The sequence below is a fragment of the Moschus berezovskii genome, chromosome 7 (assembly GCF_049115385.1).
Source record: "Moschus berezovskii isolate FMDL1 chromosome 7, NW_MosBer_1.0, whole genome shotgun sequence".
Taxonomy (NCBI): domain Eukaryota; kingdom Metazoa; phylum Chordata; class Mammalia; order Artiodactyla; family Moschidae; genus Moschus; species Moschus berezovskii.
In genome coordinates this window covers 107,082,778-107,109,536 of record NC_142466.1, presented here as the reverse complement: position 1 = coordinate 107,109,536, position 26,759 = coordinate 107,082,778, and the positions used below count along the sequence as shown (strand labels likewise).

The window sequence follows — 26,759 nt, the reverse complement described above, 5'->3', positions numbered from 1 at the left end:
AGGAAAGATTATATGTTAAAGAGAAAATAGAGTAGGCATTTCTCTTTTTTCTCCCCAAATATCTGAACTTCACTGCTGCCCCACCCGTATGTCTGAGAAATTTAAGATTTAGTGGAAGACAGAGGCCACTTTGAGTTATCAAAGCATCATTTATTTAAAATTCAGCTTTAGGCATCCTACATTTATCCTAGACCTAATCCAATGGAATCCAGTTTCCAGGAGCAACCAAGTGTTCAGTGGCAATGGCAGAAGAGGCCTCACCAGACTGGGTTTCTGACTTGTTTGGGGTTGCAGTCCAGCCTGCTGTCTCCTTCCCTGACTCCTGCTCGGTTTCCAAGCCTAGTTCTACACGACCAGAAATTCTGTACAAATAAATCATACTAGGTAAGCTTTGGCTGCTTGCAACTCTGAATTCTGATCATCCAGACCTCAACATCAACTACTAAAATGTGAACCAGTCCTTGAGCATTGAAATCAGTATGAAACACAAAAGGGGAAAGGACATTTTTAAAGGAGAAGTAGCATGGTACTGCCTTCTGAAGTCTGGGTCTTAGAATAGCAAGCTTCTGCTTAGTCAGTGCCTTAAGGAATTTCCCAACAACACCTCCTGTGTCAACTAACCTAAGGATAAAATGGAAACAATTCTGGAATGTTCAGTGACTTAAAAGTTAAGGCTAACAAAATTCTGGCATAAACAGGCTGAAGTCCCTTACTAGGACTTGTCTTTTCCTTTTGAAAGTGAAATGAAAGTGAAAGTCACTCAGTTGTGTCCAACTCTTTGAGACCCCATGGACTACACAGTCCATGGAATTCTCCAGGCCGGAATACTGGAGTGGGTAGCCTTTCCCTTCTCCAGGGGATCTTCCCAACCCAGGGGTTGAACCCAGGTCTCCCGGATTACAGGCAGATTCTTTACCAGCTGAGCCACAAGGGATGCCGAAGAATACTTGGGCTTGGGAGTCAGTAGGCTATCCCCTATCCAGCAGATCTTCCCAACCCGGGAATTGAACCAGGGTGTCCTGCATTGCAGGCAGCTTCTTTACCAACTAAGGTATCAGGGAAGCCCTCCTTTAGCCTATCCTGACTAACAAAATGAAACTATTTTCATATATCATAATCTAATTCCTACTACATTTAGCAATTTGAAGATAACAAAAACCTGTAGCATGAAAAACGTAACACTTTTTGGCTCCTAAATTAAACTGTATTCCTATTAACTTTGTTACATTCTCAGAATAAGACATATTTATGATCTGAATTCTGTTTGGGTTAGGGGCTGATGCTAATTTCTCAGTTGTCATTGGGTAGTATAATAGAGCAGTTTAATGATACTGTTAGTTATAGGCTGGAAACAGTGCCCTCCTTTCTTCTCTAGACCATGAAAGAAGCATCTTGGCTCTAGGTGGTGACATTTGCTGTCCTGCGCACATTCCAGGGTTGGACAGTGGGGTGCCTGGGCTACTGACTTATTAAATGATGATAAAGGTTGTTTGCTGAGGTGGATCATGGTGCTCATAAGCTGGGCACAGCCTCTCCAGCCTTTTTCAGCTTCACTCCCTCACAGATGGCATAGTTCTGGAAGCCAAATATGAAGCAGAGTTTCTCTTAACAATTGACAGTTCCAAACATGAACAAGCTCCTAAAACTTGGGAGCTTGTTTTTTTTTGTTTGTTTTCTTACCCCTATTCAGCAACCATTCCTTTTTTCTGACATCCCCTGATTCCTCCATAGAAAAGTATTGCTCCCATACAATGTGAAATCTAAGAGACACAGTGAAACCAAAGGCTGCCATTTTACTGAAGAAGCTGAGGGGGGTCCCTGAAGGCTCCTTCTACAGGATTCTACCTCTTACAGTCCTAGCCTAGTCAAAGGGGTAGAGAATGTGGCCTTGGCCTGGCCCGATATGTGGCCACGTTGACTTGTCCATTCAATCTGAACCAATAGGACATAATAAAACCTGAATATTGACTCCTGAGTGGGGGAGGGGAATTTGTGTGTGTGTGTCTTTTTCACTGGATTTGAAGGCCTAGGAGGTTAGGTTTGAAACTATAGCAACCAAACTGCTAACACAGGGAAGAGGCTTGTCTAGAAACAGGGCTAATCAGAGGCTGAAGAATCAAAAGATCAAAGAGAAGGTAGGTCCTGGTGACATCACTTGACCTTCTTCACCAAGTCATAACTGAAGCCAGACCTACCCCTGGAATTGCCAAGTTCCCTTTTTTAAGGTCCATGTGCTTCCTGTCCCAGGGATAGAGTTGAAGTGATCCAGTTGGTTTTCCCTCTACATGCAGGTGTAAGACTGTCCAGCGTGAAGAACAGTCACAGCCAGGACTTGGACCTCTGGCAGAGTCTCATCCAGGGTCTCCTGTTGTTAACTTCAGGCAGATCACCTCACCTGTCTCCATCTCTTCCCTATCAAAGGAATGTTCCTACTTGCCCTAGAGATTCATATGGCCATGGTAGGGAAAGCAATACAGAAGCAACCAATATGGAAAATCTACAGTATTATTTTGCTATAATATTATAGTATTTGCTTTCCAAGAAATCTGAGAAGCTTTACCAAAAGAAGCAACTCCGGAGCCACACTTCTTTGTGTTTTTGTTTTTCCTGTAGGGCTTAATTTCTTCCAAAATCAGAGAGTTTACAAGATCAACTGTCTTTTATTTTTTTTATTTGTATTTTTGGGGGCTGTGCCATGCAGCCTGCAGAATCTTAATTCCCTGACTAGGGATTGAACCTGTGCCCCTGGAGTGGAAGCTTGGAGGCCTAACCACTGGACCACCAGGGATGTCCCTCAACTGCCTTTTAATTCAGTTAATTCAGTCACTTTGCAGTTCATTTTTTGCTTCGTATTTAAGTGTTGTGGTGGTCAGACCACATTTCGCTAAGAGTTAATGGCTTGTTTTCAGGAAAGAATGGCTAAAATTTCAATATAATTGTATGTGTATGAGGTCTATGAATAATTGTGATAAAATGTTCAGAAAGTGAAAACACTGCCCTCTACTCAAGATTAAATGGAGTTGACACAGCTGGTTTGTTTGATTTGGGTGTGGGCAAATGGGGCTGTGCTAGATTGTATATTTCAGTTATCAGATTTCTCTAGAAAAACTAATGGATTTCTAAATAAGTTTCCTGAGAAAATGACTAAGTGTGAGTAACACTAAAATAAGTTTCCTGTACATTGTGAAACAGATATTGAAGGGGAAAAAAGGCTCAGTGTGTCATACTTGTTTGGAAATTGTTTTAGCATAGAAATGGGTACCATATAACATGCTATTTTGTTATTTGACATAGTAGTTACTGGTTTCTGAAAAAGACAAAAAGGGATCTAAAGTAAGTAGAGCTGAAATCCCTATTCCCCAGTCTTTGTATTTTTATGAGGAAATCTTGGCTCCTGACGAGGTCTGATCAGAGCTGCACAACTAAATCTGTTTTCCCATTTTGTAACTGTGGGCGGTATAAAGGGTTTCAAGCAGAGGACTGACTTGCTCAGATGCACATACTGTTGTGTAAGGAATGGGTCACAGGGGAGCAAGCATGGTCAGAGTGGGATGAGTCCGAGTGTATGGCTGTGGTCCAGGTAAGATTAAGTGGTCCGGAGGGCAGTAGCAGTGAAGCAGAAATGAAGAAAGTGCTTTACTGGAGTAAAGATATCCTTTATGAGCAAAACAAAGATGACCTCACACCAGTAAATGGTACTTACAGCGATTTATTTTTAAATATTGTGATCACCTTTGCTGATCAACATTCTAATTAAAGACTAACCCTGTTTTTTTTAGGAGGAGGATCATGAGAGAACAGGGTCCTCACAAACGTGTGCCAAGAGACAATGATAAACAAAAGGTAAAAGCCAATGTAACAGAAAAATCCAACTGATAATGTGTTAACATCTTTGCTTGTGATACCTTGACTTGTACCCTCAAAGTTACCAATATCAGGAATAATTCTAAATGCATTTATTGGACCATTTAATTACTTAATTTTAGTCAAGTGATTGCTGAAGAGTTCTAGAATTAGACAGTCTAGACAATCATACGTTTCAAATGAAATCTTATTTATGTCTTGAGCCTCCAACCAAGTAAACTGCCTTCATGCCTTCGGTTTTCTCCCCTCAAAGCTCACCTGCTGGGAAGGAGCTTGTGCACGTTGTTGTTGGTCAGCCACTCAGTCGCGTCCGACTCTTCGCGACCCCGTGGACCACAGCATGCCAGGCCTCCCTGTCCATCGCCAACTCCCAGAGCTTGCTCAGACTCACGTCCATTGAGTCGGTGATGCCATCCAACCATCTCATCCTCTGTCGTCCCTTCTCCTCCTACCTTCAATCTTTCCCAGCATCAGTGTCTTCTCAAATGAGTCAGTTCTTCGCATCAGGTGGCCAAAGTATGGACTTTCAGCTTCAGCATCAGTCCTTCCAATGAATACTCAAGACTGATTTCCTTTAGGATTGACTGACTGGATCTCCTTGCAGTCCAAGGGACTCTCAAGAGTCTTCTCCAACACCACAGTTCAAAAGCATCAATTCTTCAGTGCTCAGCTTTCTTCATAGTCCAACTCTCACATCCATACATGATGACTGGAAAAACCATAGCTTTGATTATACGGACATTTGTTGGCAAAGTGACATCTGCTTTTCAATCTGCTTTCTAGGTTTGTCATAGTTTTCCTTGCAATGAGCAAGTGTCTTTTAATTTCATGGCTTCAGTCACCATCTGCAGCGATTTTGGAGCCCAAGAAAAATAAAATCTGTCATTGCTTCTACTTTTTCCTGATCTATTTGCTATGAAGTGATAGGCCCAGATGCCATGATCTTCGTTTTTTGAATGTTGAGTTTTAAGCCAACTTTTTCATTCTCCTCTTTTACCCTCATCAAGAGGCTCTTCAGTTCCTCTTCACTTTCTGCCATAAGGGTGGTATCATCTGCATGTCTGAGGTTCCTTGTAACATAGTTGGATTGTTAACACAGTGCCAGTGAACAGTGTGGCACACCAGCATCCATGTAGATAAGGAACAAATAATCAAAAATATGTGCTTCTGGTTGTTTGGTGGCTATAGATAAGCAAGTTGTCCTCCCCACAAGAATCAGGATCACTTTTAGCTCTGGACCAGTTGTTAATGGCACTGGGCAAAGATAATATAGCTATATTTTATCTCTCTGCCTTTTGAAAATATAAAATTTCCAAAGTAAGGAACTGGATTCAGCTGGCTTCTGTAGGAAGGGTTGTCATTTCTTTTTCTTCTTTTATAATCCAAGGAGCATGTTTATTTTTATTAAATGATTTGGTGAAGGCACAATGAATATCTTTATCCCATTTTTACTTGTTGTTTTTTAGTCAAACAGTCGTGTCTGACTCTTTGCAACCCCGTGGACTGTAGCATGCCAGGCTTCCCTGTCCTGCACCAGTATATTTACACCAGCATTGAAAATGTGGAATGTATTTATATGTTCATTAGTTTTAAAAATTTAAACAGTTAATAGTAATACCTAATCAGGAGTCCACTCCTGGGGGTGTTTAAATCAGCATCTGAAAATCCCCAAGTATGATGTTCTAGAGGGAGTTTCTGCAAACTATTCAAATATCTTTAGAGTTCGTAAATTAGCATAAGAAATGTTAGGTATTTTTCACTGATGACATGAAGGATATTCAAGATACATAGATGGGCTGTGCTGGCACTTCCTTTCTTTCATGAACAGAGTATAAGAATTGGTACACATTTCTTGTGATCAGATTGATTCACAAAGTTATGTAATTATCACCATTCCAGAACATTTTCAAGATTTCAGAAAGGAACTCCACCCCCATTAGTAATCACTCCCCATCCCCTACTTCCTCCCACCCCTGGGAATCACTAGTGGACTCTGGATTTGCCTGTTCTGGTCATTTCAGATATACTAATGGCCTTTTCCATCTGACTTCTTTCACTATGCTTGTTTTCAAAGTTCATCTATATTGTGGCACATAGTGTAACATCATTTCATTTTGGGTTTATTTTGAGGCTATTTTGAATAAAGTTGCTATAAATATTCAAGTCTTCGTGTGGACTTGTGTTTTAATTTCTTCGGAGTAAATATCTAGAAGTGGAATTACTAGATCATATGTTAAATGTATGTTTAACTTTAAAAAAAAAAGAGAAAACAAAACAAACTTACCAAACTTTTTTCTAAAGTACTTGTATAGTTTTACACGCCTAGCAGCAATGTATCAAAATTATTTCCGGTTAATCTACAATCTCACCTCCATTTGGTGTTACCAGTCTAGTGGGTACAAGATGGTGTCTCATTGTGGTTGTGAATTTCCCTAATGACTAATGATGTTGAGCATTTTTCTGTTTGTGTACTTTCGATAACTTAGATATCTTCTTTGGAGAAGTGTGTGTTCCAGTTAGTGCCATGTTTTTTACCAGTTGTGTAACAATGCTTTTCAAAGAGCAGAGGTTTCACATCTTAATGAAGTCAAATTTATTAGGTTTTTCTTTTTTAGTTAGGAATTTCTGTGTCCTGCCTAAGAAATATTTGCCCCAAGGTTGCAAAATTTATTTCCAACATCTTCTTCTAGAAGTTGTATAGTAAATTTTGAGTTATTTTGTCGTATGGTGTAAGGTAAAGGTCAAGTTTCTTCTTTTTTTTTAAATAGAGATATCCACTGGCTTCTAGAAAAACAGAGTCTGAAAGGAGCAAGGAGAAGTGTTTGCTTGACCTCCTGGGCTCCTACATACATAGAGCCCACACTTGAAAAGAGCAGTAGTCTCAGGTAAGACAAAAGAAATATCTGAGAAGAGATTCGCAGTATATTGGTGCTGCTGAATCCAGCTGGTTTCAGCAAGGTCCACAGTGAAATGGGACACAGGAAGGGGACGATAGCACCAGATTAGGAATGTAAAGAGGGTAGGCTACTCACAGGGGTTATTATACTATTTGAAATTTACATGAAAATACTTAGCATTGAAAATGTGGAATGTATTTATATGTTTGTTAGTTTTAAAAATATAAACAGTTAACAGTTGAAGTACCTAATCAAGAGTCTACTCCTGGGGTGTTTAAATCAGCATCTGAAAATCCCTAAGTAGGAACTGATGTTCTAGAGGGGATTCCTGCAAACTATTCAAATGTCCTTATAGAGTGTGTAAATTAGCATAACAAATGTTAGATACTTTTCACTGGTGACATAAAGGATATTTCAAGATCTGTAGATGGGCTGGCTTGAAAACTGTGTTGGCACTTCCTCTCCTTCATGAACAGAGTATAAGAATTGGTGCACATGTGTTGTAACCAGATGACCTCCTCGGATCTTGATTTTCCTCTCTGTAAAATGGGAAGAATTAAATCTATCTCCTAGGGGATGCTGAGAAAAATGATGCAATATACCCAGCTCCAGGTCTGGTACTGAATGACCGTTCCACACTTGTATTTGTTTCTTCTCCTTTAACCATCTTTTCCACTATATTTTGAACTCTCAATTTTCGATCACTTACATGTTCACTTTTGTGTCCTCATCTCAACTCTCTTGCTAGACTCAGTCTTTCCACGTCACTAATTGCTGGCCTCTCTTTGGAGATCCCAGGGCAAGTTTATCAAATCTTAGTGTACCTAATCACCTGGAATGATCCTTTAAAATGCAGAGTCCAGGGAGCTACCTCAGAAGATTGTGGTTCTATAAAATGTGTCCGGGTGTGGTCCGGATATCTGCTGGATCATCAAGTATCTTGAACTGTACTGAATGATGCGGTCAAGGGCCACACTTAAGAGAAACCTGTGATCTGAGAAAAGCTTGCTCAGAAGCCCCAGATCTGCATTTCCTTCAAATTCGAACCTAGACAAAGACAGCAAACCTAGTTTTCCAGTCCCCCAGGAAAACTCAGACTGAGCTGACCCAGAAACCTGAAGCAAGTTCATCACTCAAGCTACTCATTTCTGCTCTTCTTGACAATGAAGAAATACCATTTTAGCCTATCCAAAGCGCATTTCTCCTTTCCCTGGCAACCCCTCGAATTTTCCTCACTCCTAGTTGAAACAAATGGTCCAAGCAAGGCTGACGCCCTCCTCCACCCTCCAACTAAAGTCAAATAAAGTCAGCCTCCGGGGCACTTACGAGAACAAGGCAGAGGAGTGCCCTTTCTTCCAGGACACTAAATCAGTAGGGACCTAAGCCTGGAGGGGTGAGTCTCATATTAGGTGGAGAACCCACTGAGAATGAAACAGCTGTGGTGCTCTTGTGACATCTTTAAGCCCCTGGAGTTGAATGAGTTACTAATTCTTTTTACTTTGAACTGGAATTTCTCCTTACACCTGAGAGTTCTGACTAATACACAGAACCAACCCCCGCTCCCCCAAGTGAAGGCCTTCATCACCCTTTCTGTCTTCTCACCTCTACCTTTCTGCACAAACAGATCCTCCCTTACTGGCTGTCCCAATAATTCCCCTGCACCTCCCTCTCCCCACAGAATGTTACCACCTTGTCCCAACTGAAATACTAAGGACGTGAGTGTCCCATGAGCTTGTAAACAGGAGACCTTCCTCTTTAATCTATATTTTTTTTACCCTCCGAAGGAAGAGAATCCTTTTCCTTTGAGATTCATGTTATAGAGCCTAGTCTTCATTATGAATTTCCTGATAACTTAATTCACTTAAGACTTTGACACCTGTTTTACAGTCTTGCCTTCCACCTCTGCCACAGGGATGTCACCATTCCATAATAGCCTGTAATCATAGTTTATATAGCACTTACTCTGTACCAGTGGAAAAGGAAATGGCAGCCCACTCCAGTATTCTTGCCTGGAAAATCCCATGGACAGAGGAGCCTGGCAGGCCACAGTCCATGGAGTCACAAAGAGTTGGACACGACTCAGCAACTACACCACCACCACCACTGTGTACCAGGCATGGTTCTAAGCACTTTACATGTATTTTAGCTCACTTGACCCTTCTAATAGCATGGAGGTATTATTGTATCCACTTTATAGATAAAGAAACTGAGGCAGAGACTGTTTAAACTTGTCTAGAGTTACCCAGCCACTAAATGGTAAAGTGGGGACGAGGACAGAGAATCTAATTGCAAAGTCCAGGCTTTTAATGCACGTGCTAGACTCTCAGTTACCTGTACCCTATAATTGTAGCATCCCCCGTATCCCCCCATATTGGTCCTGGACATTGGAAAGGTCCTTAAAGAGGTGTCAACTGGGAGAGGTTTCGATAGTCAATGGGTATCTGTACCTCTGTTTCCTACAGCTCAATTATTTATTGTCGTCTCCTAAGTAAATATACCAACTAATAGGCCCAAAAGCTGAGATGTGTGTTGGGCTGAAGACACAGCAGCAGCAAACCAGGATATGTAATATGCTCTTGCTACTCCTTAAGGCCTCTTCTCTGCCCCACTGGTCCTTATTTTCTACAGGAAGTTTGCTGCATTCAGGCCAGCCTATCCTCCCTCTGTTAGGGCTGTCCTTAGAATTTGTCCCTTGTCTATATCCTTATATCTAGAAGGTTGTGTTCCTCAACCTTCTAGAAACTTTGCACAAGAGGATCAAAACCTCTGTTTTCCTTCCCTCCTCTCTGAAAGACCAGAAAGAAGGAAGCCAGGGGGCTGTTTCACCATCCCAGCTGATCACACCTAGACGAAGCTGCATCCAGAGTGCTCCCTCTGAAAAACTCATGCTCTGCTTTCCTGCCCCACATCATCCCACTCCTGTCCAGCTCAACAGCTTGCCTATGTCCACTTCCAGCTGCCCTCCTGGCTTCACATGTTCACCTTACACAATGCCCAATCCTGCCAAACCCAGCCTGCCACAGGCAACCCGGTGTCAGCAGGAACTGCCTACTTCTCTGTACACACACACACACACACACACACACACACACACACACACACACACACAGTGCTGATGCCATTATAAACTCTTCAAGCATGCCCACCCCCGTGACACCAAGCACGATTAATGACTGCTCCCATCTTTAATTATAACTATTTTTTGAGTGCCTACCATGTGTCAAGTACTCTCCTAATCACTTTACAGGAATTTTATTTAATCCTCAAAACACCACCGGCAGGAGTCAGGGACCATCCCGATTCTCATCTTACAGTAAGGAAATCGGAGGAACCGGGAGCTCAGCACCTGCTCAGGGTCACAACTGTGTCACTGCCGCAGCACTTAACAACCAGCATCAACTCTACCCGGCAAGAGCCCGGTCAGTTCACAATGGCACTGAACTGCTGTGTCATGATGCAACAGCAGGTTCCTGGGTGAAAGTGAAAGGACAGGAAGAAGGGACCAGGAGAACCGTCGCGGTACATTCCGGAAAGGAGGCGGCGAGGGGGCGTGGGGGGGTCACACCAAGAGACACTTCCTGGTTATCGTTACTCAGCATTTTGCGGCGGTTCGCGAGGCTGTGGGGCGGCGGTACGGCGGGTCTTTCCGAGAAACCGTAAATGGGCTCTGCTCTGGGCGCGTCCGATTAAGGCCTGGGGCTGGCGCCTTCCCAGGTGATGCTCTCGATCAGGGGGTGGCCGCCGGCATGCGCCCTATAGGTCATCTGATGGCCCTCCCGCCTTCCCACTCGCAGGTGGGGTACAGGTGGGCGATGCCGACGGTTTGGAGCCCAGACGACTCCCAGGAGCTCCGCCCCGCGCCCGCCCCTGCCGGCGGCCCCGCCCCGCCTCCGGCCCCGCCCCTGCCGGCTGTCCCGACTGCCCCCGGCGGCCCCGCCCCGCCCTCCGGCCCCGCCCCTGCCGGCGGTCCCGGCCCCACCCGGCGGCCCCCGGGAGGCGGGGCCTCGCCCTGACGCCGGCGCGGGCGCGGGAGGCCCGAGCGGGCGCGCCCCCGCCGCACGCACGCCGCGCGCGCCCGCCCGCCCCGCCCCCCGTTACTATAAAGGGAAAGCGGGCTGCGCGCTGGCCAAGCTCAGTCCGGCGCTTCGGATCCGTTTCCATCTCTTGCACCGTCAGGTCCCTCGTCAGACCCCCCCAGCTGCCAAGATGGTGAAGCAGATTGAGAGCAAGGTAGGCGTTCCGGGGCATGCCAGGGCGCGGCACCAAGCTCCGGGCAGCTGGGTGGGCGGTGGGCCGAAGGTGGGCAGTCCACCCCTCCGCATCCCTCGGGGAAGGGGACGCGGCCGCTCGGCCTGGCACCGCGGGCAGCCCGGGCCTGGGCGCGCCCGGGACGGTGGCGCGTTCCCTGGAGGAAGGGAGGAGACGGACAGGCTTCCCTGGAGGGCAAGGTCCAGGTGACCCAGCGTGTCTGGAGGATGCACGCGCGCGGAGAGCGCCCGGGAGTCCTCCACGGCGCCCCGCCACCCCTCTTGCCGGGAAGCCGCGATCGGGTGGAGGGTGCAGGAGTCTGCCTGAGGCCCCCCATCTTTATCCGGACGCGGGCCTGGACAAGGAGGTGGAGGGCTTCTTGAAGAAAGCCCGGGCTCCTTCCTCTGGAGCCGCGTGATCCACCCGCGCTTTTGGGTGCAGTGAGCTCCCTGGGGAGCGGGTCTAGGCCGGAGACCCACCCCGGCTGCCGGGCCGTAGAGGTGACGCGTGCTGTAGCTGCGTGAAAGGGGCGGTTCCGGGCTGGAGACACCCCCACCCCAACCCCTACGAGTCCGGCTTCAGTGGCCCAGGTGGCGGCAAGGAAGTGAAGTCCGGGCCGCGCCCTCGGGACTCCTCCTTCTGCGACGCAGGGCGTGTTTCCGGCAGCGCTGGCTTTGGAATGACTCAGTCCCCAAGGCTGGGCCCAGGGGCCCTCCACTGCCCTACCCATCTGGGATTCTTTCTCGGTCTGTGGGGTCCGCTGGAGCCCGGAGTCCCCTGGGTGCGGCCGCGCCCGGCTATGTGCTCGACGGCGGTTGTGTCCTTTTAGAAATGCCCAAGGCAAAAGTGTTGCATATATCGAGAGTTATTGCAAACTTAATACTCTCCTGCTCTGAGAATTCAGAGCCTAAGAGTGTCTGGTGTACTGTGACCGCCCTCCCCGCCCCCCAGAAGAAATGGATGCTAATCCAGAGTCAGAAAAGTCAGTGGGAGAAAACTTCCCACCCCAGTAAAGCAGGGAAAGGCGAGTGGAGTGCCCACACTTGGTTCAGATCTGAGGTTGGCTTCGAGGAATGGAGGTTTCAATGTTAATGGTTCCTTTTTTTCCTTTTACGATCAAGAAACATAAAGATCATTGTAGGAAATCTGGGAAGAGAGAGCTGTTTCCTAGAAGCAGCCACAGATAATTGACATTTTTATTTCTGAGGTGTGTGTTTGTGGTCTCATTTAGCCTGAACTCTTTCTGTGTAATTAGAAGATTTGGAATCATTTCAATAACTGAAGACATTGCTGGACATGTTAGGCAGTTTTCCATGCTTCAGTGAATGTTTCTGTTACTGACGCTTTATACAGCGTTGAGGCTGTTTCCTCAGGTTAGGGTCAACATCGGTTGTGTATTCAGTCGTGAAGTCGTGTCGACTCTTGTGACCCCATGGACTGTAGCTCACTAGGCTTTTCTGTCCATGGGATTTCCTGGGCAAGAATACTGGAGTCGGTTGCCATTTGCTTCTCCAGGGAATCTTCCCAACCCAGGGATCAAACCCACATTTCCCGTGTCTCCTGTATTGGCAGGCGGGTTCTTAACCACGAGCCACAGGAAAGCCTGGGGTCAGCATCTACTGAATGACCAATAACAGTCTATGGGGCGGGGGCAGTAAGGGGTGATCCTCTGTAGAGGCTGGCGACTTCAGTAGAACCTTTGAAAACCCATGAAAGGAGTGAAAAATGTTTGGTCTAGCTGATGTGTCTCAGAATCCATACAACTGCAAACCAAAAGTTGATTGATTCCTGGAGCACAGTCTTCTCAAAATTCAGTCTTTTCCTATTTTTAGTTGTCATATTTAATTTCCTGTTTAGTTGTGGCACTTTCCTCCCCTCATTGATGTACGAGGGTGACAGGAAAAGCACTGATCTGGGGTTGTAATCAATGGGTCTTCAAAACTATGATCCAGAGTCAATCAAAACGTAAGCTGATTTGAATATTTCTTGTAAATATTGAATACACTTTCAATTTTCATCCTGATGGACTAAAATTGGTGCCATTGGTCATCCAAGACAACTGAGGTTTTAGTAGTTCAGAACCACTGGGGTCTATTTCACATCCAAGTGGGATACCTAGACTGTAAAAGTGAGGAAAAAGAAAAAAACAGTTTGTTCTAAGAATGGCCACTGCTGTTTCTTGAACTCCTAATTTGAACACACAGGCACTTTTACTGAATGCTTTACAAACCACTCTTAGGCTTGTTGATTGCCTTGGGAATGGGTGTGTTTAGGAAAAGAGATGCTGGAAGCTACTTTTACTTATCTGCCCCAAATATAAGTGCATTGTTTTGTTTTCAGAACCTTTGTGTCAGTGATGGGGACTTTTATCAATGTTCACTGGTAGTTTCTGGAGGCTAGAAATTATGGCTTGCTTCTTAGTAAGATGATATTGACTCATTTTCAAAGTGATGTCTGTTTCAGGCAAACTGAAGTGGCGAGAGAATAAAATTTATCATGAAGTCTTACCTATACCTGGCTGTGTGACTCATGTTCAGTGAAGCCAAAATGTATTGCTGAAAGATATTCTAGATTGAAAGTCTAGAATTTCAGAAACCCAGTATTTACTGAAAGCCAACCATGTTCACAAAACCATGCATTCATCTGAGCAGACACTGTCATTCCTTATTTTCTTGTCTTACCTGGACCTTGCAGCAAAGAATGGCTGGTTTGACCTAAAAAAATCACATTAGGGAAGGCTTTGAAGGATATTCATCTGGAAAATATAGGTGATGGTTTGGAAGAATAATTTCTATACTTTTTACCCTGTGTGCCCTTCCGCTAAACACCCCTACCTTGTCATACCCAATGGTGTGGTGTGTTTATTTGCATGCAGGGTTGTACCTGCATAACTGCAAACAGAAACCATGACCTACCATCCCAGGGAAACATCATTTGTGAATTGTTTCCCTAAAACATGAGGTAGAAATTAGAAATCTAGAGAAATAACTTCAGAGGAATTCACTTAAAAAATTTTTTTTAATGGTGCTTTATTTACTTTCATTCTTTACTGGACCAGATCTGACCTGATTCTTAGCTTTCAAAGCAAGGGGGTGGTTGTGTTGGTTTTTGATTAAACCAATGTGACTGGCATCTTTTCCTTGAAGAAAACTGAGACTTCAGATATAGATGTTTGTGTTCTGATTTCTCTTCATGGCCACATGGCTTTGGTCAGCAGCAGCTGACTAATTGTGGTTAAAAATGAGTCCCTAGTTAACTAGAATGTTACGTTGCTAGGGTTACAGTATCAAGACCATTGGTAAATTATTCAGGGAGGTTGGTGGTGAGGAATTTCTTGATCATTTCTGCTGGTGGAATTCTATTCAACAAGCATTGCTTATGAAAAATAACAAAATTCCCTTCATGAAGAACTAAAAGTTTTTTAGTTGGTCAACGATGAAAGCAAAAATTAATGATAAATCAAGAGTATGATCTCAATTCTGGAAACTGCATTAAAAAGAATATAAGGGTATATGCTTAAAAATCAACAGTAATTGAGTGTAAGGATGTGGAGAAATGTTTTTTTTTTTTGAGCTTTTGAATGTTTTAACATAGGTTCTATTCAGTTCAGTCGCTCAGTCGTATCCGACTCTTTGCGACCCCATGAATCACAGCACGCCAGGCCTCCCTGTCCATCACCAACTCCCGGAGTTCACTCAAACTCACATCCATCGAGTTGGTGATGCCATCCAGCCATCTCATTCTCTGTCGTCTCCTTCTCCTCCTGCCCCCAATCCCTCCCAGCATCAGAGTCTTTTCCAGTGTGTCAACTCTTCGCATGAGGTGGCCAAACTATTGGAGTTTCAGCTTTAGCATCAGTCCTTCCAATGAACACCCAGGACTGATCTCCTTTAGAATGAACTGGTTGGATCTCCTTGCAGTCCAAGGGACTCTCAAGAGTCTTCTCCAACACCACATTTCAAAAACATCAATTCTTTGGTGATCAGCTTTCTTCACAGTCCAACTCTCACATCCATACATGACCACTGGAAAGTAAGCGTCTTTTAATTTCATGGCTGCAATCAGCATCCGCAGTGATTTTGGAGCCCAAAAAAATAAAGTCTGACACTGTTTCCACTGTTTCCCTGTAAAATTAGCTTAATCAAGAAGTTTTAGTTTTGAAAGCAACTTGTGTTTTAGTTGCAAAATTTTGTGCATTTGTGACATTCAGTTGAAGAGTGACTCCTTGCATCAATCAATAAGCATGTAATGAATGTCTACTATATTCCTAGATTTGATGTGGAAGCACTTTTAATACAAATGTCTTTATTTTCCTTTCATTTACTTAGTTTGGATGTGGATTAACTAAATAATATTTTGTATTTGTGAAGACATGAATATTGATACACTGTATACATCATACTTGTTTCATTCTTAGCAACTAACACTATACACCACAGTAGGATTTCTTCAGTTTATTTGCTTGGTTTTCTTTTTTTTTTCTTTATTAAAAAACAGGCCCTGAAAATAGGACCTCCAAATTGTGCTTTGTGTCACATTTTATCAAGGCTTTTGGAAATAAATGTAATTTAACATCAGCTTTCCTCTCTCCCTTCTTAGTATGCTTTTCAGGAAGCCTTGAACAGTGCAGGAGAGAAACTCGTAGTAGTTGACTTCTCAGCCACGTGGTGTGGGCCTTGCAAAATGATCAAGCCTTTCTTTCATGTAAGTATTAACCAGCTTCTGCTTTTGTAAGCTCTTTGCTTGGGGTTGGTGGTCACAACACTAGGAAAGAGGTTTTGTTGTTGGATCTTTCATCTAAAGTCATAGCATAACAGCTTAATTTAGAACTTAAGTTTGATACATACAGCCCATGGAAGACAACTTTCAAAAGTTAATTTGGTTGTCTAAGTGATTTTGTTTTTCTTCAAGTTGAAACATGGGCCCTACTTGAAGTTCAGGAATCAAAATCAGTGTTCTAAATTATTTTATACTAAGAAGAATTTGATTCAGAGAAAATGACCTTTATGCTTTTACCTGTCCCTAGTCTAAATATCTGAATCTTTAGTCCCTACTTTTAAGTTTCCATTTAAGAAGCTTAAGTGTGTTGACTGCTACCACCCAGTGGTAAATCTTTGTGGATTTTTATTTTATTTTTTTAATTCTCCAGTCTCTCTCTGAAAAGTATTCCAACGTGGTGTTCCTCGAAGTAGATGTGGATGACTGTCAGGTATGTGGCTAGAAATCTGGAATAATGTTGAACTTTTTCCCTTGCCCTTTTTCTCTGAACTGCACATTGCTTGTTCTAATAAGAAAAACACTACAACTACCACCCTAGCTAAAAAGTTATTTCAGAAGAACAGGTACTTGTGCCAATTTTAAGCTTAATTCTAGCTGTCAGGAGCTATGTATATCACATCTTAAAACAAAATCATTGAGGCATCTATTACCTGACTTTACTAGTCCTCTTTCTAAAAGCCTCCATAGTCTACCTAACAATCCAAGATGCTCAACAAATAGAAATTGAAAAGACCAAACACCAGGATACCTTGATAGAGAGTTGAGAAAAGAAATATGCTTAACACTTTAGGTCAGGCAGACTGTTCCATGTGCATTGCTGTTGCTCAGTCCCTCAGTTGTGTCCGACTCATTGCGACCCCGTGGACTGCAGCACTCCAGACCTCCCTGTCCTTCACCACCTCTCAGAGCCTAACAAGTATGAATTCATTTAATCCTTGGTCCTGTCATATTGCCCATTTTACAGATGGGAAAACAAACAGGTTGGCCATAGAGTTACAGTAAGTAGCAGAGCTGGGATTTAAATGTGTGTGGGCATGTTCACCAAACCTCAGAGGGACAAGAGTGGGCTAGGTACCAAGTGGCAACAAGGGTGCTAGACCTGGTTCCAGTCCTGGGCCAGTGACTTCTGCTTTAGGCTCAGCCTTGTCTCCTTTGAGCTTTGGTTCCGTTGTCTATGAGCACATCTTAACACCTGCCCTACCAGCTTTGTAAGGTTGCTTATTCACTGAGCAAACATGGAAATTCTAAAGGTCCAGAAGGGTCTTTAAAAAGGGGGATGTGGCAGTACTTCCGAAGCCTGTGGGCTCCACCCTGTACTGCATTGCTTATTCCCAGCACATTTCTCATCTCTTGCCGGACACACTCCTGGACATAAATTACACATCCTCTCCAGGAATTCTCTAGTTGCTGCCCCACTCCAGTATTCTTGCCTGGAGAATCCCATGGATGGAAGAGCCTGGTGGGCTACAGTCCACTGGGTCGCAAAGAGCCGGACACGACTGAGCGATTTCACTCACTCATGCCCAGATTGGGTTAGTTCCCTTCCTCTGTGTTCCCCTGGTGTGTTCTACCCTTCTTTTTCTTGGATTCAGTGTTGTGGGATGGGAGGATCATGTCCCTTGTTAGCTGTGTGTGCTTGGTAAAGCTCTGTTCTGTGCCTCAGGCTGAGCCTCTGTAAAATCACAATGTTGATGCAGCATCATAAGGTAGTTGTCAGCATCTTATAAGACCTGTGAGTGTTCAGAGCGGGCCCTGGAGCGTGATAAGCTCTCAGCGAGCTTAGCTCTTACCATACTGATCTTTGTTTCTGTGCTTCATTATGGTCTGTCAGTTTTTCTGAATCCGAGACCTTGTCTTACCTTTGTTTCCCCTTTACATAGCACACCTGTTGGGTTACGGTAGGTATTAGTCAGTCAGTCAGTTCAGTCGCTCAGTCGTGTCCGACTCTTTGCAACCCCATGAATCACAGCACACCAGGCCTCCCTGTCCATCACCAACTCCCGGAGTTCACTCAAACTCATGTCCATTGAGTCGGTGATGCCATCCAGCCATCTCATTCTCTGTCGTCCCCTTCTCCTCCCGCCCCCAATCCCTCCCAGCATCAGAGTCTTTTCCAGTGAGTCAACTCGTCGCATGAGGTGGCCAAAGTATTGGAGTTTCAGCTTTAGCATCAGTCCTTCCAATGAACACCCAGGACTGATCTCCTTTAGAATCGACTGGTTGGATCTCCTTGCAGTCCACAGGACTCTCAAGAGTCTTCTCCAGCACCACAGTTCAAAAGCATCAGTTCTTCGGCGATCAGCTTTCTTCACAGTCCAACTCTCACATCCATACATGACCACTGGAAAAACCATAGCCTTGACTAGACAGACCTTGGTTGGCAAAGTAATGTCTGTGCTTTTTAATATGCTATCTAGGTTGGTCATAACTTTCCTTCCAAGGAGTAAGCGTCTTTTAACTTCATGGCTGAAGTCAGCATCTGCAGTGATTTTGAGCCCAAAAAAATAAAGTCAGCTACTATTTCCACTGTTTCCCCACCTATTTCCCATGAAGTGATGGGACCAGATGCCATGATCTTAGTTTTCTGAATGTTGAGCTTCAAGCCAACTTTTTCACTCTCCTCTTTCACTTTAATCAAGAGGCTTTTTAGTTCCTCTTCACTTTCTGCCATAAGGGCGGTGTCATCTGCATATCTGAGGTTATTGATATTTCTCCCGGCAATCTTGATTCCATCTTGTGCTTCTTTCAGCCCAGCGTTCCTCATGATGTACTCTGCATATAAGTTAAATAAGCAAGGTGACAATATACAGCCCTGACGTACTCCTTTTCCTATTTGGAACCAGTCTGTTGTTCCATGTCCAGTTCTAACTTGCTTCCTGACCTGCATACAGGTTTCTCAAGAGGCAGGTCAGGTGGTCTGGTATTCCCATCTCTTTCAGAATGTTCCACAGTTTGTTGTGATCCACACAGTCAAAGGCTTTGGCACAGTCAGTGAAGCAGAAATAGGTATAGAATGAAGGAATCTATATGGTTGTCAAGTACAGTTATTCTGATGTGTCTTGGGTTTTTTAAGTAAGAGCAGACAGTATGTGTTTGTGAAAAAATCTTGCTCCCTGTTTTAACCTAATGTTTTTTCTCTTAATCTGGTCACTTTAGCCAGGTACAAATGGCACCTGGAAAGGACTAGAGAAACTGGTTCTAATCCTATCAGACATCAAGTGAATACATTTTTATTTGGAAGTACTAACACATACTAGGAGAAGGCAATGGCAGCCCACTCCAGTACTCTTGCCTGGAAAATCCCAAGGACGGAGGAGCCTGGTAGGCTGCAGTCCATGGGGTCGTGAAGAGTCGGACACGACTGAAGTGACTTAGCAGCAGCAGCAGCAGCAGCAGCAACACATACTAGGGAAGGATTGGGGGCGGGAGGAGACAGGGACGACAGAGAATGAGATGGCTGGATGGCATCACCGACTCGATGGACATGAGTTTGAGTGAACTCCGGGAGTTGGTGATGGACAGGGAGGCCTGGCGTGCTGTGATTCATGGGGTCGTGGAGAGTTGGACACAACTGAGTGACTGAACTGAACTGAACACATACTAGATGCTGCGCTAAGCCCTCTACCTGTATTATGTCATTTCATCCAAACAGTAACCAGGAGAAGTGTTTTTATCAGCACCCCCACTGCACAGGTGATGAAACTGCAGCGCAGAAGAAAGGTCAGAGGCAGAGCCTGGAGGTTTTGCCCCTATAGTCCTGTGCCTGGCCCAGGGCAGATGCTGTCTGCCTCAGACCAGAACCTCTGGGAAGTAGGTGCGCGGACCAGGCCAAGGTGTCCATGTGACAGCCCCTCCTTTAGGCCTGGTTGGCATCCTCATCGTCTCCCTCAAAGTGTCTAGACCGTAAAATGACCTTCTCATAAGCTGATCTTTCACTTTGAGTAACATGGTTTTTTTCATACTCTTACTAACTACTACTCTGCCATCTAAATAGCCTTATCAGCCTTTTGCAGCATTAAAAACTGAATTCCAGAGCTCTAGGTTGTCCCATACACACAGTAACAGTCTGTCTGTTCCTACACACCTGGTCAGTCAGCAGAATTAGAAGGGAGGTAATGCAGTTCATTGTCATTCCACAAATTATTCCCCATGGAATTTACAGATTCCAGGAGTGGATCGTCTGGTTGCTCTGGAACACTGTAGATAAAACCATCTCCTCATTTTGGCTCTAAAAGAATGCAGATGAAGGATAATAGGGATATCATCATTTTGAACATTAGATCATATCATAGATGGAATGTTTTAGGAATAAATATTTTTTTATACTTTTTATGCAGATAATTGCTGTCCATAAACTCCCAACCCAGGGCACTTAATGTTTATAGTATTTGGGGGGCAAACAGCACCTAGTTTTAATAGAAGAATCTCTAAACACTTGAGCTGGAAGAGATTATCTTTCAGGTGTAATAAATTCAAATGTGGACAGTCAGAAGGCATGGACATATAATGTGGTATACATACAAAACAACTCTGTATGCATAGCAAAGTGCGAATACTACTTTTGCAAATCATAGGCTGATGTTATTTCCTCAAGAGCAGACTCCCAGCTCTGCAGAGTATGATACTTGTAAGATAAAAGAAACAAAGTAACTTAGAATGCCATGTGTCTCCATTTTGATTAGAACAGCCAGGAGTGAGTTAATAACAGGTGACAAGAGCAGGTTTGAAGGGATTTGGGTCCTCGGTGCTCAGTTGCTTAGTAGTGTCCAACTCTTTGTGACCCCATGGACTGCAGCCCACCAGTGTAGCCCTTCCCTGTCTTGGGATTTTCCAGGCAAGAATACTGGAGTAGGATTTCATTTCCTTCTCCAGGGGATCTCCCTGACCAAGGGCTTGAACCCACCTCTCGTGTCTCCTGCATTGGCAGACAGATTCTTTACCACTGTACCCCATGGGACAAAATGCTAAGCTGCTGCTGCTGCTGCTAAGTCACTTCAGTCGTGTCCGACTCTGTGTGACCCCATAGACGGCAGCCCACCAGGCTCCCCCGTCCCTGGGATTCTCCAAGAACACTGGAGTGGGTTGCCATTTCCTTCTCCAGTGCATGAAAGTGAAAAGGGAAAGTGAAGTCGCTCAGTCGTGTCAGACTCAGAGCGACCAAAAGAAACTTAATAAGGTAAAATGTAGCCTTGTTTCACTTAGTACAAGTGTGCTCAGTCATTTCCAACTAGTTTGTAACCCTGTGGACTGTATCCTGCCAATCTCCTCCGTCCATGGTATTCTCTAGGCAAGAATACTGGAGTGGGTTGCCGTTTTTCCTCCAGGGGATCTTCCCAACCCAGGGATTGAACCTGCAACTCCTGCATTGGCAGGCAGATTCTTTACCATTGAGCCACCTGGGAAGCCCTGTTACACTTAACTAGTAAAAACTAATTAAAAAGCTGAGATTGGGTAAACCTGTGGTGATGGAGAACAGATCAGGGGTGGGCTGGGCTGGGACAGGGTTTGACCATAAAGGAGCCACTGAGGAGGCTTTAGGGTAATGAGGAAAGAGTTGTGTATCCTGATTATGCTGTAACTACATAAATTCCAGATTGTTTTTTTTTTTTTTTTAATGGCAGGAATTTGGGGTGCCATTAGGGATTGGCTAGCTTTCTGTTTTTAAATGAGGGAAGTGATCAACTCAGGATAAAGGATATTTTTAAAACTGCAACAGTAACTCCTTAATTTTAAAGAGTGTGTAAAGAGTGTGTGTCTTTTCAAATCCCCACAGGAATGGGCAAATTAGTGCATAGAACAAGTAATAGAAAACAAAAAAAAAGTAAAACATTCACAGAGGTAACAGAGATCAAATATTAGTTACGGACTATTAACCTTTTGGGGCTTCTCTGGTGGCTCAGTTGTAAAGAATCTGCCTGCCAGTGCAGGAGATGCAACATTGATCCCTGGGTTAGGAGATCCTCTGGAAAAGAAATGGCAACCCACTCCAGTATTCTTGCCTGGAGAAACCCATGGACAGAGGAGCCTGGCGGGATACAGTCCATGGGGTTGCAAAGAGTCATACACAACTTAGCAAGTAAACAACAACTGGTCTTTACTGAGGTCATTAAAAATCCAGTAAAGCCCATGCTTTCAATGATTGGAGTAGGGAAGGGCTGGTGGATCTGATTATATGAAAAGTCAAACTGGATGTCAAAAATCATGATACATACTGATAAACTGATACATTCGAATTGCGAAGTAGTTTAACCAGGTGTATCTAGGGGCTTTAAAATGAATATTCTCATTCCCTTAGCAGCTCTTACTTTCATGGATAGGGATTGAAGAACAGTGTAATATCACTTTCATACCCAGTGAGAGAATTCTTTATGCTTTAAAAATTTATCATGTAAAGACTTAGACTGCAATTTTAAGACATAAAACCTATGAACATGATTAAAACACTCGGAAGCTTTCTCAGAAGCATTAGTGTTTTCACGACTTAGCTTATTTTAAGTTAGGCAGTTGTATCAATGCAGGAGTGCCAGGCTCTGACAGGGTGAGGTATCCAGAATCTGAGAACAGGAATGAGACTATCATTTCCATTGATTGGGACCCTGTGTTTTCTGCTCATAAAGCTTTGGGATTAGCTTTCTCCCCTGAAAGTTGTGATCAGTGTCCAAGCCCTATTGTCTTTGGATGGAGAATATCTTTTTTGGTAGCTTCCAGTCTTTCTTGATGGTTATGTTCAGCAGCTAGTTGTGGTTCTGACGTGCTCAGGAGAGGAGGTGAGCTCGAGGTCCTTCTGCCCCATCTTCCTTATCTCCAAGTCCTGCTGTCTTGCATGCTCATGCTCTCGTAGGTGATGAAGGTCAGTTATGACACCTGTATGTTTCTCTGATTAGAAGTCGTGGAGAGGGTGGCTCACCATTTCAACCCCATTGCCCTTCTAAAACCCACCTCTTCTGAGGCTTCTGCCAACTGCTTGCATAAAATATGATATCCACCTGGCGACTTAAGAGTGAGGGAACTGCAGTAAACAGCTGCTTTTCCAGTGCTGGGAGAAGCCAGCCAGTGTCCCCAAATTTTCAAGCAGTTCAGAGATTTTTTTTAAAAGCACTTACATGAACCAAGCAACCTATCTGGACCAGATTCATCCTATAGACAACCATTGTTTAATCTTTTAGCTAAACCAGTCCCCCTGCCCTTCTAACTAGTCATCTTCAGGTCTCCTGGTTGTTCATGCCTGCTAAGTTGCTCAGTCGTGTCCAATTCTATGCGACCCTATGGACTATAGCCCGCCAGGCTCTTCTGTCCATGGGATTCTCCAGGCAAGAATACTGGCGTGGGTTACCATGTCGTCCTCCAGGGTACCTTCTGAATCCAGGGCGCGAACCCACATCTCTTATGTCTCCCGCCTTGGCAGGTGGGTTCTTTACCACGAGCACCATCTGGGAAGCCTGGTCTCCTGATTACTCACCCTCAAGGTCCTGAACTTTGACATGTGCAGCTCACTATCTTCCTGTCAACTCTCCATCCCATTTTTCATCCTGAATTACTGGAATTGGTACAATTAAAATGTTATGATCTTCATTTTGGTTTTAAACAAATGTTCTTGCTAATTTCCATATAACTCTTGCTTTCAGTAAGTATTTGGTGCCTGGAATATACAAGGCATTCAGTACGTTGCTGCTACTGCTAAGTCACTTCAGTCGTGTCCGACTCTGTGCGACCCCATAGACGGAAGCCCACCAGGCTCCCCCCGTCCCTGGGATTCTCCAGGCAAGAACACTGGAGTGGGTTGCCATTTCCTTCTCCAATGTGTGAAAGTGAAGTTGCTCAGTCGTATCCGACCCTTAGCGACCCCACGGACTGCAGCCTACCAGGCTCCTCCATCCATGGGATTTTCTAGGCAAGAGTACTGGAGTGGCTTGCCATTGCCTTGTACGTTACTAGCCATTTTATTGCAGCCTTTACTGCCCTGTGCTGCTTGGTGTGCAGTGTTTAAAGAAAAAGGTTATCAGGAGAACCGTAGTTGTCTGCCCGCCTTCCTGCCCAAACTAGCAACAGTACACATGCAATTTCCTAAAGATGTAAAACCACACTTTTCTTCCAGTCTCAGAGGTGAAGTTAGGCTGCTTCCGTTGACTGGTGGCTCAGTCTTGGGGCTGCTCCCTTTTTAACTCCTCTGTTCCTCATTGCCAGATCCCTGACTAGAAGATGCCATGGTGTTACCAACCTTGCTTTCCTGTGAAAGTTCTTTGGTTTCTGTGATCTGCTTCTCAGGGTTCTTTCTGCCTTCTTGGTTGCTGTTCTTCATAGCTTTTGCTAACCACGCAGTTAAGAGTGCATAGTTCCTTCTGCATTTCTTTCCCTATTTGAGTGCTGAACTGATGTTTTGAATCCCTAATGGACCTGTTCACTTGAAACTCTAGTCCAAAACATTTTCATGGACTCTTCCCCCCCCCCGCTTCCCCCCCGCAAACCTGGTGTGAATACAGTGTGGAGAGTGACGGGTGGTAAAAGCAGAAAAGTCTATGTGGAGCTGTCCTGTAGGTTACCATGACTTTCTTCTTGAACAAGTCCTTTGTAAACAAGTTGTCCCTCTCGCTAACTCTGAACTTTAGCCTATGATCATCATTTATGTGTTTCACTTCAAGAAAACAGAATAATTCTGTAAAACTGTTATGTATAGTATCTGAGGCTGCTGCTGCTGCTAAGTCGCTTCAGTCGTGTCCGACTCTGTGCGACCCCATAGACGGCAGCCCACAGTATCTCTCAAAGATGAGAGTACATATTTTAAAATTTTAATTGCGAATATAACCAATTTGGCTTTTGTGCCACTGTATCATTGTTTAGGCATATAAACATTGACACAAAGCCCTAATGTTGAGTTCTGGGTATGTGAGAGGAAAAAGAATCTGGTTTTAGGTCACAGGTGCCAGCGCCCAATACTCAGTCTTGTTTTTATCTTCTTGCTATACCTTTCTTCCCCTCAGGATGTTGCTGCAGAGTGTGAAGTCAAATGCATGCCAACCTTCCAGTTTTTTAAAAAGGGACAGAAGGTAGGTACACCTGACCTTGAAAACCATCTGGGTAATAGGCTAGCGTGGCATATAAACAAATAAGCGACTTGCCTTTCATGAATATATAAATGTGTCATTCTTCATTAAGTACATTATGAGACATCTCATCGTTAATTAATCTCTGTTAAGTCACAGGGATTTGCTGATTAATCCCTGTGATTGGTACTTCATATTTATATCACAGTGCATTTATCTTTGTTTAGAGGTATTTGTGTAGAAAAATTGAGCCTTGACTTTTGAGGGTGGGTTTTTGTTGTTGTTGTTTTTAAAGTTAACTGAGTGTTATCCATGGGTGTAAATTTTAAATAAGTATATACTTCCTGTCTTCCCCAGACCCATTCTTTGGTCATATCTGCTACACAAAATAGGGATGCAGTGCTACATCTAATGGCAATTCAATATTCTCTCAACAGGTGGGTGAATTTTCTGGAGCTAATAAGGAAAAACTTGAAGCCACCATTAATGAATTAATCTAATCATGTTTTCTGAAGACATGACCAGCCCCTGGCTGTTTAAACTTGTAATTTTTTTTTATTTACACGAAAGATCAAGTATGAAGATTATATACCTTACTGCCATCTGATTAGTGACAATAAAATATTAACTCTACACTTTTTAAAACTGTCTCATGTCTTTACCTAGTTTTCAAAATAAATGAAAACTGGCCATTTGATGGTATTTAATGTCCTAGTTACTTTCATATGTTCTTGATTCTTTTTTGGTAAACTTGTAGGCCACTGGTTTAAGGTTTTTTTGTGTATTTCTAGAAAAATCTTATTGGGGGCAATGCACAGATAACAGTAGTATGTTAAAATTCTGTTTTGTTTTTTTTTTAACTTATGCACAGAGAAAGTATTTTATATCTCCTGTGTTCTCTGAATGATCCTTATGACCAAAATTGATGTCTGCCCATGAAGGAATTTTTATCTCTGATTTGAGATTTCCTGTCTCAGGTTACAATGAGCTGCCAACTTTGGTAACAGAGTCCTATTACCAGTTAGGAATTTTTCATAGGTGGTTCACAAGGGAGCTCCTTGTGAGCAAATATTACAGTGGGAATTTTTATTCTAAGTAAGAAACTGGTTTTATAGGCCAGATAGAAGTTCCAGCCTAAGTGGCAAAGAGTGTGGAAGTTACCGTTTATTTCATTCAAAGAACACTTGTTTCTTTGTTCTAGACACAGCAAAGGGCTGAGGAATGCTTGCAGAAACAGTTTTTAAATTTTTACAGTAAAAAATAATCATAGAATTAAATCATATGCATCTTACCATCCTTATAATTTAATCTTTGCAACAATCCTATGAAGTAGGCACTATACTCCCCATTTCCCAGTGAGGAAACCAGCAAAGAGACTGAACAGTAGCACCACACTAGTCAGTGGATGATCAGCGATTGAAACCAAACAAGCCTAGAGTACAAATGCTCAACTGTTACCCTGCCACCCTGTACATTCTAGAAGGCAAACTAATGACGAACTGGTATGTACTATGCGTGCATGCCAAGTCACTTCAGTTGTGTCTCTTCGCGACCCTATGGACTGTAGCCCACCAGGCTCCTCTCTCCATGGAATTCTCCAGACAAGAATACCGGAGTGGGTTGCCATGTCCCCCAAGGGATCTTCCTGACCCCGGGATCAAACCTGCGTCTCCTGCATTGGCGGGTGGGTTCTTTAGCACCACCTGGGAAACCTCATATACTATGAGGCCAAAACAGATGGGCACAGATGGTGGGGAGGTGAGAGAGAAAGTGACTCAACATTTAGGAAAGACAATCCAAGGACTCCTCAAGCAGGATTCCAAGGTAAAGTACCAGGTTTTGGGGTTGAACAAATGGGTGGTTGGGGTACTAGGTAATGAGTAAGGTGGGGATTTGAGGAGGCAAGTCAGGTCCTCTTGGGACATGTTAA

General features: G+C 43.9%; 1 protein-coding gene and 1 long non-coding RNA gene across 2 annotated transcripts; both read left to right on the top strand.

Annotated features, from left to right (window-relative positions):
* The first annotated feature begins 3,556 nt into the window (after window positions 1–3,556).
* Window positions 3,557–4,209, top strand: LOC129557041 (uncharacterized). Its single transcript, XR_008686153.2, has 3 exons — window positions 3,557–3,695; window positions 3,780–3,843; window positions 4,118–4,209. It is a non-coding gene; the product is annotated as an uncharacterized LOC129557041 (long non-coding RNA).
* A 6,624-nt stretch (window positions 4,210–10,833) lies between these two features.
* TXN (thioredoxin) lies at window positions 10,834–25,474 on the top strand. Its single transcript, XM_055427565.2, has 5 exons — window positions 10,834–10,991; window positions 15,609–15,713; window positions 16,159–16,218; window positions 24,767–24,832; window positions 25,267–25,474. Exons 1-5 carry the CDS (start codon window positions 10,968–10,970, stop codon window positions 25,327–25,329), a joined length of 318 nt encoding a protein of 105 aa, XP_055283540.2. The 5' UTR covers window positions 10,834–10,967; the 3' UTR covers window positions 25,330–25,474.
* The last annotated feature ends 1,285 nt before the right edge of the window (window positions 25,475–26,759 follow it).